This window comes from Chrysochloris asiatica, unplaced genomic scaffold (assembly GCF_000296735.1).
Source record: "Chrysochloris asiatica unplaced genomic scaffold, ChrAsi1.0 scaffold00204, whole genome shotgun sequence".
Taxonomy (NCBI): Eukaryota; Metazoa; Chordata; class Mammalia; order Afrosoricida; family Chrysochloridae; genus Chrysochloris; species Chrysochloris asiatica.
In genome coordinates, this window is record NW_006408722.1 from 1731019 (window position 1) to 1742797 (window position 11779).

The following is an 11779-nucleotide window of genomic DNA, read 5'->3' on the forward strand; positions in this document are numbered from 1 at the left end:
TTTTTGAAGGTGCTATTAAATGTTTTCATTGGCTGTGGTTGTGCAAAATCATTTCGGAAAGGAAGTTCCATGGAACTGAGGTTGGTCCTGCTTTGTTTGACACTGGAGGCTTGTGAGCCACAGTGATGGTCATGAATGCACCGGGAGGCAATGGAAGAGCCCCGCATCTTCTGGTAGTTGTCCAGCTCTTCTGACAGGTCAGCCAGGTCTGCAGATATCCCTTTGTCCCTAAGCAAAAATAGTTCATAATGAGGGGGATCAAACACTTCTTGGAATCCAGTTTTATTAAAAGTAGTTTTGCAAGCCATGACCTTTTTTCAAGGATGATTCACTTGTACTAAAATAGAAATAATGAGAAGGACCAAGACAATCCCTGATGTAATGCCAATAATTGTTCCATGAGTTTTAGTGATTTGTTCAAATAGTCCTGCCTTTTTCTTCTCTGTGGAGACACACACACACAAAAAAAAATCATTAATTTGAGTCCTGCCACAATTTGTAAGATATTTTTAAGGTAAAGTGGAACATTTGGGGATCAAATACACCAGAGAAGATGCAACTTAAAACTGGGTTTTCAGACAAAGAAAACAACCCTATTATTATGATTTATGATTCAAACAATCTATCACAAAACAGCTATACAAAATACAGAAAAGACAAAGAACTTGGTTCATTTACTGAGAGGTACATAAACCTATTGCTGTTTAGTTGGTTCATAGCAACTGTATAGGAAAAAGAACTATTCCTTAGGGATTCTGAGACTGTAAATATGTATGGAAGCAGACTGCCTCATGTGTCTCCCATGGAAGTGGCTGGCTGATAGGTTTGAACCACATCCCTTGCAGTTAGCAATTCAATGTATAATCTACTGTGCCACCATGGTTCTTTGAGAGATACTTGAAAGCATATAAGTTGCAAATCAAATTAAATGCAAAAATGTAGAATATGCCAAAACAAATACTTTTGTTCTATCAAGTTCAGTTTTCTGATCAATGGTAGGCTTGACCAATCATCCCTTTTAAGTACAGCCACAATATTTCTACTCTGGTAATAAAAATAAAGCGAACCCAACCCACTCTGCTATATTACCATGGTTTACTGATGTGGCGCTGTAGGATCAACACTGGTCTGCAAACTACAAGGTCGGTAGCTGAAACCCATCAGATGCTCCTCAGAAACCCTATACAGACAGGGTCACTATGAGTCAGAATCAACTTGATGGCACTTAACAACACCAACAACAACGGTTTTTGAATGATTACCTGAAAATATTTCATGTCAAGTACTCAAGATAACAATATCAAATCACATCACCTTTAGAATTTTAGGTTAGTTCAAAGACAATAATTTGACAGCTAACTTAGAGACATTTGACCACTACCAAATATACTCACTACCATGAAGTATATTTGTGGAGTCCTGGCATGGTGCTCTGGGTTAATGCGCCAGACTGCAAAGCAGTTTGAACTGCACGGTTGGTGGTTCAAGCTCACCAGCTGCTCCTTAGAACCCTATACAGGGTCGCTATGGGTCGGAACTGACTCGATGGCACTTCACAACAACAAAATGAAGTATATTTACCTTTCAGAAAGTATATATTAGAAATATTGCATAGGAAATTTTATTAAATCTGAAGTTCTTAAAGTGCGTTCTACTTTTGCAATATCACTGAATCTGTAGATTGATTTTCATTAAGTATGCAAATTAAATAGTCTTTTCCTATAGTTTTAAAAGAAAACTATGCTAGGCTATTTTAAAATTATTTTGAGCGCATTAACTAGGGATCCCTGCAATACCAATGCCAAACTTAAACAATGACAAAAAGTAAACTAAGAGCAAAATGTACTTTTACAGAACAAGAGACAAAGCTACCCTAAACCAATTGTTTCTTTGGTTAGAACCAATCATTTCCTTTGTTTTAACCAGTATCTCAGGAAGGTCTATGATCCATTTAAGAGAACATTTGGATGACATGACTCCATTTCTGCTAAAACAGTTATGCTAGGTGTAGTTGTAGAAAAGGCTATCTTAATGACAAGAACTGCTATTTTTCTTTCAAAAAGGTTGACTTTTTATCTGAACTTACCTTTACAATGATTTTCGTCCCAAGGGTATGCACAGTTTTGAACACCATTACAGACTAAAGAATTATTGATGCACATGTTGCTATGGCAAAAGAAAGTGCTGCCGGTGCAGGGAGCTGTAGGAAAAAAGAAAGCTGTTTTGCTAAGAAAAGAGAACATACAAACTCTACTTAGTTTATACTTAACTTTACAAAGTTCATTTCTTACTTCAAAAGCATTTCCGTGAATGTATTCTGTGTTTACAGATGGTAAGACAAAGGTCAGTGTTCTCTGACCCGAGTGAAGCTCTACTTACATTGGCCACTGAAAGGACATTTGGATATAAGGATCCTATAAGTACATTTCCCATGGCCCTTATGGAATATATAGCCTGGTAAATATTTCAAATTCTTAAAAGACAACAAAGGTAAATGGCATATCTATCATGTAATTTCATATTTTGTACAAGCTGTTCTTTCAGCTTGGAATGCCTCCTTTCCATTCCTGGAGATCATTTATCAATCACATTTATCAATCCTTAAAGAACATCTCAAATGTTGCTCTTTGTATCAATTCTCCTAGGGTAGCTAGTCACTCCATAAACTTCTCTATGTAGCATTTCTCACTGCATTTGTAACTACTTGTTATACTGGACTATGGTCCAATGTGTGTATGGACTTCTGTCATGAATTAATGACCTACACTAGAGATAGAAGTACAAACATGTACCATTAAGTGTCTCAGTGTAAAGACTAAAAATTGGATAGTCCAGATGTGGGACAGCTTGCTTTTCCATCCACTTAAACAAGATTATAGAATGGTGACAGAAATGCCAGAAATGAAATCATTTTGACTTCTGAAGTCATAATCAGACAAAAAGTATTTTCTGCCTAAATAATTTCTATGTGTTTTTTAATTTCAGAAAATATAGTTGAATATCACACTGTATCAAAAATATAGAACCTCAAATATTTTCTTGTATTTCTTTTTTTTAAAGTTTCTTTCCAAAATGAATATTAAGTGCATTTATAAGAAAGGGAGTATGGTGGCTCCATATGATAAGCACTGGACTGTGAACCACAAAGTGGGAGATTTGAGCCCACCAGTGGCTCCAAGGTAGAGAGATGAGGCTTTCTGCTCCTGCAAAGATTTTAAAGTCTCGGAAAACCTATGTACGGTCACTATGAGGTGGGACCAACTTGACAGTACTTAACAACAAACAGCCTTCAAAATGGATTTGAGTGGGTTCCTACCCCTTAAACATTATGTCTTTTAAAGAATATACACTAAGAGTCATTAAAATAGCAAGCGTGATCCAACATTTACTCAAAGTCCAAGGGGGAAGGGAAGCTAGAACAGTGGAAACACAACAAACAGAACAGAAGTGAGAATGCTGACACACTGTGCAAACTGGAACCAATGCCACAGGATCATTATTTTAAAAACATGTAAACAGGAGCTAAATTTGCTCTGACAAGTTTCACCTAAAATGCAAAATATTAATCAAATAAAAACGGCTATAAATTTAAGATTTCTTTTCTTTTAAAGAGAGGGTTCTCACAATCTATAGGTATAATTCAATCCCAATCTAGATCCCAACATTCTTTAAAGAAATGGAAAAAATGATTATAAATTGTAAGTGGAAAGGAAAGCATCCCCAGATAAGCAAAGCACTGCTTAAGAAGAAGAACAAAATTGGAGGCCTCTCCCTCTCTGATTTCAAAATTTACTACATGACTACAGTGGTTAAAACAGCCTGGTTCTGGTACAATGAAAGATACATAGATGAAGGAAACAGAATTGAGAATCCAGAAATTAACCCATCCACATATACCCAACTGATCTTTGACAAAGGGCCAGAGTACACTGAATGGAGGGGAGACAGTCTCTTCAACAGATGGTGCTGACAAAACTGGAAATCAATATGCAAAAGAATGAAACAAAACCTTTGTCTCACACCATGTACAAAAACCAACTTGACATGGATTAAAGACCTAAAAGTGAATCCCAGAATTATAAAGGTCATCAACAAAAAAAGAGAGACAAATTTAAGGGCTCTGATACAGGGCACACAAAGACTATCAAATATTACAAAAATTGTACAAACACAAGACAAAATAGATTATTGGGACATACTAACAATTAGAAACTTATGTACATAAAAAGATTTCACCAAAAGAGCAAAAAGGGAACCCATAAGACAGCAAAAATTATTTTTTTTGCAACGACATTATCAGACAAGGGACTAAGCTCTAAAATCTGTAAGAAACTACAACACCTCTACAAGAAAAAGACAAATAGTCCAATTAAAACATGGGCACAGCACATGAACAGACACTTCACCAAGGAAGACATTGAGGCAGCCAAAAAACATCAAGCAATGTTCATGGTCATTACCCGTTGTTGTTGTTATTGTTGTGAAGTGTCGTCGAGTCAGTTCCGACCCATAGCGACCCTATAAAGAGTTTCCGAGGAGCAGCTGGTGAGCTTGAACTGCCAACCTTGCAGTTCAAATGGCTTTTCAGTCTGGCAAATTAACCCACAGCACCACACCAGGACTCCCATTACCCATTAGAGAGAGATGCAAATCAAAACTACAATGAGGTATCATCTCACAACAGAAATTAACAGCGAAGTTCAAAGAAGCAGAGGACAAAAAGCACTGGTGAGAATGTGGAAAGACTGGGACCCTCCTACACTGCTGGTGGGAATGTAAATGGTTCAGTTCCACTCTGGACAACATTCCTCAGAATGCTGGAAATAGAAATACTTTATGATCCAGCAATTCTGCTTGATATGTATGCACAAGAATACAAGCCAGAACATGAGGAACTAGGTGCACACCAATGTTTACTGCAGCACTATTCACAACAGCAAAAAGACGGAGGCAGCCTAAGTGCCCATCAATGGAAGTATGGATAAACAAACTTTGGAACATACACACAGTGGAATACTATGCTGCCTTGAAGAATAACGACGAAGCTGCAAAACACCGCATAACATGGATGAACCTCGAGGACATTATGCTGAGTGAAATTAGTCAGTCATAAAAGGACAAATACTGCATAAGACCATTATTGTAAAAGTTTGACAACAAAAAAAATGTACATACTAAAAGAAAAAAAAAAATCTGTGATGATTATCAGGGGTGGGATGGAGGAGGCAGTAAGGCACAGGTTAGGGGATAGTCACATCATAGCTCCAGTGATGGGGAGGGCAATATACACAAGAAGTAGAAGGAGTATGGAAGAACAAGGAAGACAGGGCAACACTATTTGCATGGGCTAAATGCGACAGAGATAAATGGTGATGTATACTCAACCTTGGAACAGGGCTCTGTGATACAGGGATTGGGGCATAGACTGAAGAGCTAAAAGAGAGGAAATAATGTTAAACTGCTTCACTCTCTTGTGGATATTGATTTACCTTGCCTATTATAAAAAGGAGCTCTGGTAGCGTAGTGGTTACGAATCGGGCTGCGAACCTTAAGGTCAGCGGTTTGAAATTAACAGCTGCTCCGCGGGAGAAAGATGAGGCTTTCTACTCCCATAAAGATTTACACCCTCGGAAACCCTGTACAGGGTTGCTATGGGTCGGAACCGACTCCACGGCACTTAATAACAACAACATTATAAAATAAGGAGCTCTGGTTGCATAGTGGTTACGAAATTGGGCTGCTAACCTCAGGGTCAGCAGTTTGAAACTACCAGCTGTTTGGTGGGAGAAAGATGAGGCTTTCTGATCCTGTAAAGATTTACAGCCTCAGAAACCCTGTACAGGGTCGCTATGAGTCGGAACCAACTCCACGGCACATAACCACCACCACTATTACAAAATAAGACATTTAAGTGGGATAGAAAGGAGTATCAGGAAATATGATTATTACAGAAAGCTTGTAAGCCCATCTTCAGCTTATAACTTACTAGGATATGTGAAAGGGGTTCTAGAACTTCCCAGTAAAATAGGTTTCTTGTGGATTCTTTGTAGTGTATAGGACCTTAGGTGGAATCCTGAGCCCCATCTGAGGTGGAACATTCCCACTTGAAAGGACAAGCAAACCAGCCTGGAACAGCTACAGCAACAGAAGATACTTCTAGAAAGAAAGACCAGCAGGAAAAAAAAAAAAGAGAGAGAAAAGCAGACTGTTTGGCTATCACAAGAACAAACGAGCTGTTCGTTTGTTCATGAGAGCCATTAAGAGAAACCATCTAGGTCCTTCAGAACAAACCCCCTTTCAAGACTGAAACTCAAAGGGAACACACGAGCAGGTTTGTAAGTGACTGCCTTGGTACACTTATGAACGAAGTGAGGGAAAGGTAGCAATAAAGACATGAGATGAGTTTGACCATGTTCCACAGACTCTTGCTGTGTTTGAAATGAGAGAGAAGAGGAAGGGCTGGTTGGTTCAAAGTGTGGGAAAACTTGGAAACTATTGAACCCATGGATATTGACCTAGCCACTGGGGTTAGAGCTGAGTGAAGTGTCCAGCTGACATGAAGTGGAGGGAGGCGTGCAAGATCACCCAAACTTGCAGACAGTACCCATTTGACCTAGTTTAAATGGCTTGATGATCAGAACTCGATTTATTGTTGTTAGGTGCCATCGAGTGGGTACTGACTCATAGCGACCTTATGCAGAACTCGATTAGAGAAAGATAAAGAAGTTTGATACAAGAAGCAAGTGTAAATTGCTACAATTTGATGAAATTGACCTTTGCTTATGGATATAGTTGCTCAAAACACCAATGGAGGGGAAGGATTCTACACATCAAGGATCAAATCTTCTTAGCTGTTGTTGTTAAATGCCATCAAATCAATTCTGACCCATAGCGACCCTGTACTGGGTTTCCAAGGAGCAGCTGGTGAGCCTGAATCACCAGTCTTACAGTTCAAATGACTTTGCAGTCTGATGCATTAGCCCACAATGCCACACCAGAAACTCCTCAGTACACAGGGCTAATAGGGATAGGCAACTTAGAGACATTGGCTATCTAAAATGGGGGTGGGGGTGGAGAGGCTAAAAGACACAAAGCAGCTGGCTTACAAATTTTCAAGAGGGAGTTTAGTTTCAGAATTAGCAGCAGAAGGCAGAATCTCTACTGAATAGAATTCTTTTGATTCAACAGTGAGTAACTGTTACCAGGACTCATTGTCATTGTTACAAATGTAAAGGTACAAGTTACATGACAAAAAAGGGGAAATAGTTAATCTTATATTCCAAGAACGGAGGACCCTAGGATATCAAGAGAGAAGAGCTTGAGCAGAATGTGGGACCCTACCCAGAGAAGTAGCAACACCAGAGATAGAGACAGAGATGAGGGCATGCAGTGATAGAGCAGCTGAGGACTCTAGACTCATGTAAAGAGAAAGGCTGTGTGCTGGTGGGCAGGTGGCTGGCTTACAGAATGTGCCCTTTGGTTGTTTAAATTATATACTCCTGAGTGTTTTTGTGTACATTAAAGAAATAATATATGAGAATAGAAGCAAATACCGTTAACTGACGGTGCATGGTGGGGACTGTAATCTTTGCAATGAAATAAAATACGATTGGATGAGTGTAAAACAAATGTTCTGCCCTGTAAACAAAAATTTACAATAAAAGCTTTAAATACATAAAAAGAAGGCTCTCTTTAGGTGTTTCACAGCTCAGCCACATCTCTAATTTACTTTGGGAATCAGCACTTTGAATCTTTATGTTATTCATCTTACAGATCTGTTAAACACCTGATTGTCTAGCTCTTTGGTCATGTCAAGATTTATGCTCACTTCTGGCAAATCTGAAATGCTATGGTACAGTATTAAGATACTTTGGAATATCTCACTATATTTTCCAATTACATTATCAGTAACAAAAAACTAGTAATTTCAGTATTCAGCTTCCTGATTCACTTTGTCTGAATTTCAATTGGCTCTGAATATGGGTTGGAAAAATGGACACTACTTATAGGGTTCCTTACTCAAGAAAACTTGAATACATAATTTGATAAATGCAGGTTCAAAGAACACACCCCAAACTGCTTTTAAATAAAACCTCTCTTTACTCTTGGTGTCCTGGTGTGGTGCTGTGGGTTAATGAGCTGGACTGCATGGTCGGTTTGAACAGCAAGGTCAGTGGTTCAAGCTCACCAGCTGCTCCTCAGAAACCTTAAACAGGGTCACTATGGGTCGGAACCGACTCGACGGCACTAATAGCAGGTGACTCTTGGGGACACCTTGCGTGGTGCTGTAGAATCAGCACTGGACTGTGAACCACAAGGTTAGCAGTTCAAATTCACCAAGTGCTCCTTAGAAACCCTATACAAGGTTGCCATGATTTGGAACCCACTTGATGGCACTTAACAACAACATCAGATGACTCCTGAGCCCTGGTGTGGCACTGCAGGTTAAGTACTGGACTGTTAACAGAAAGGCTGGCAGTTCAAATCCACCAGTCACTCTGGGAAACGCTATAAAGGATTGCTATGATGACACACAATAAGAAAGAGGTGACTCTTACAGCCCTGGTGATACAATGATTAAAGCAAACAGCTAGAAACCAAAAGGTTTGTGGTTTGAACCCATCGACGTTCTGCAGGAGAAAGATGAGGCAGTCTATTTACATGAATATTTACAAGCTTGGAAACCCTATAGGCAGTTGTACTCTGTTGCTATGAGCCAGAATCAACTCGACAGCAGTGGGGTTTTATTTTTGTGTGACTGAAAAGTCTTAAACAGCTAAGAACTGCAAATAACTCGGGAACAGTGCTGTGCAGCAGAATGTGAAAAACCAACCAATCAACCAAGCAAAAGAAACTGCTTTAACAGTTCACTCTTTGCCTTTAGTTTCCTCTCAATTAATGCGATCAATTAGAGTATACACAGACTGATTTGGTAAGACTATGGAATGATTAGTTTTATTATGTTCTCAATCTAAGTATTTATATTATATTATATTATTAATGACTCATTCATTCAGAGACTGTTAATCTTCAAAATGGTATGACTTAACATTAAAACAAGCATTTCCAGATTAAAAAAAAAATGACTGATGGTTTCAGTGCTCATCATAAGGTAAAGAGGTATTGTTATTGTTGTTAAGTGCCGTTAACCTTACAGTTCAAATGACTTTATAGTCCAGCGCATTAACCCACAACACCACACCAGGACTCCCAATTAAAATAAGCATTTCCTGATTTTTAAAAAAAATGACTGGTTTCAATGTTCATCATAAGGATAACAGGCATTAGTTACATAAGTAAGTAAATAGGTAAAGAACAGAAAACACAATGAGGATATATGAAGGTGTTTTACTTCACAAAATTGGCTAGTATACTTACTTCAATTGTATTACATATTCAGAAAACTGTAGCGCACATAAGGGTGCACTTGAAAATTAACAAATGGCCCAGGAAACACACAGACTTTTGGAATCCCTAACTTCTAAAATCTAATCTTCTTTACTGTTTTTATCTATCATACCACAATTCTTTTAGATAGTGCATTGTATTATATGGAGTCCTGGTGTGGCGCTGTGGCTTAATGAACCAGACTGCAAAGCCATCTGAACTGCAAGGTCAGTGGTTCAAGCTGCTTTTTGGAAACCCTACACAGAGTTGCTATGGGTTGGAATCAACTGGATGGCACTTAACAATACCATTACATATCATATTCTCATTCTACTACCTAGTTTATCTAATTCACAAAACAGGATGCAAGGGAGAGAAGCTATTTCCAAACCAAGCTAGACATGGTTATAAATAACATTGTGTGCTTAGTCTTCTGCTTTCTAAGTCACACCATCATTTGCTTTTAAGTTTATCTACAGATACCTTAATGGCTCTTATAGCTCAGAAGTGGCAGGCCAGAGTTTCTTGTTAGATATACAGTGAAAGGAGTATCCTTAGCTTTTATTATAGTTATTTCAACTGCTCTCAAATTATATCAGGCAAATAGAAAAGTATTGATTTTGTCAGATTCTGTGTCAGAGAAATTTAAGTTATATTTATAATTACAGGTATCTTAAACTTTACGGCTTTTCATTGGATAAACATGGTTGCTTTATAAGAGTTAAGGTATCAGTTATTAACATGGGATGCTAGTGACAAATGGCTAAATTATAATTCTCAATAAATAAGGAACAGAGATAATTGCAAAAAGTAGTGCCCACTGTTAACCATTCTCTATTTAAAGCCTGGGGACTCTCTACCTTCCCCTGGGCTACTGCATGGGAAAGAAGAGGAAGGCTGGGGTTTTCACTCCCTTCACTTTTGATGGGCAGTGGCAATGATACTGCAAGACGATACTGTCTTTCAACTAAGCCTATAGGAGGAGGCCCTTAGGCAATATGTCACTGAAAATTAAATTATGGTTTATTCTAACAAAAATACCTTCTGCTGCTTTCACAGTTCTAGTCTTAGAAATTATTTTCCTAAATCCATATCTCTTCTTAAAGGTTCAGGTATATCCATATTCGGTGCTTGGGAAGATCTCAAACACACTCAGAGTACTACTCTATACTGTCTCTTCAAGTCAAGTTATACCATTTTAGTCACATCTACAATCTATAGTGAGTAGACAGGAAGTAATTCTCTCAGGCAGAATTAGCACATTTGTAGAAATCTTTTCTGAAATATTGTTTTCATGGACACACACACACATAAAGCTTTTATTGTGAATTGAGTGATAGTTTACATGGGAGAACATCGGTTTTGCACTCGTCCTATTGTATTTTGTTTCACTGCAATGATTACAATCCCCTCCATGCATCACCATTTAACAGTATTTGCTTCTATTCCTTGTTTTCCATTTTGTTTTTTGGAGGTACAAAAAAACACTCAGGAATACAAAATCATTTAAACAACCAAAGGGCACATTCTGCAAACCTGCCTCCTGCCCACCAGCACATATCCTTTCGTTTTTCATGAGTCTAGAGTCCTCAGCTGTTCTATCTCTCCATACCATCACCTCTGCCTCCATCTCTGACGTCGCTGCTTCACTGGTTAGGGTCCCATGCTCTGTTCATGCCCTTTCCTCTTGCTAAACAGGTCCTCTGTTCCTGGAATGTAATATTAACTAAACTCCCTCTTGAAAACTTGTAAGCCAGTCACTTCATTCCTTTATAGCCCTTCCCTACCCCCATTTTAGGTAGCCAATGTTTAATTTGCCTGTCTCTACCAATCTGATATGCTAAGGGGATAGGCTTGACCCTTGATATGAAGACTCCTTCCCTCTAGGTTGGTATTTTGAGCTACTACATCCATAAGTACAGGACATTTTCATCAAATTGTAGCAATTTACACTTGCTTCCTTTATCAAACATCTTCATCTTCCTCTAGTCCAGTTTTGATCATCAAAAGCCATTGAAACTAGGTCAAATGGATACTATTTGCAAGTTTGGCTGTTCTTGTGCATTTCCCACCACTTCATTCTCAGCTCTAGCCCTCCATGGCTAGGTCAATGTCTCATAGACAAAACAACCACAAATTATCAACAGTTTGGAGAACAAAATAAATAGTACAATAGTTTGAATAATGGTAAGAATGTAAAAACTTACGGTGTTGAGCTTATCACAGGGCTAGTTTCCAACTGGGTCCTTTGTTGAAAAAAAATCAATGAAATTTGAAATTCCCAGTTTTTAAATTATACACAGAAGATTTTTTGAAGGTGGTATTTTCTTTAAAAACAAACACCAAAAAGCAGGATTATAAATTTATTTTTAAAAGCCAACAGTATGACTTC

The 11779-nt window shown here is 38.3% G+C and overlaps 1 protein-coding gene across 1 annotated transcript in view; it reads right to left on the reverse strand.

The window, feature by feature from the left end:
* Positions 1 to 11779, reverse strand: part of NETO2 (neuropilin (NRP) and tolloid (TLL)-like 2) — a 171824-nt gene that overhangs the window by 102127 nt on the left and 57918 nt on the right. Inside the window, 2 exon segments of the mRNA XM_006878339.1 lie at positions 2 to 442; positions 2087 to 2200. Coding sequence (XP_006878401.1) covers positions 2 to 442; positions 2087 to 2200 — 555 coding nt within the window.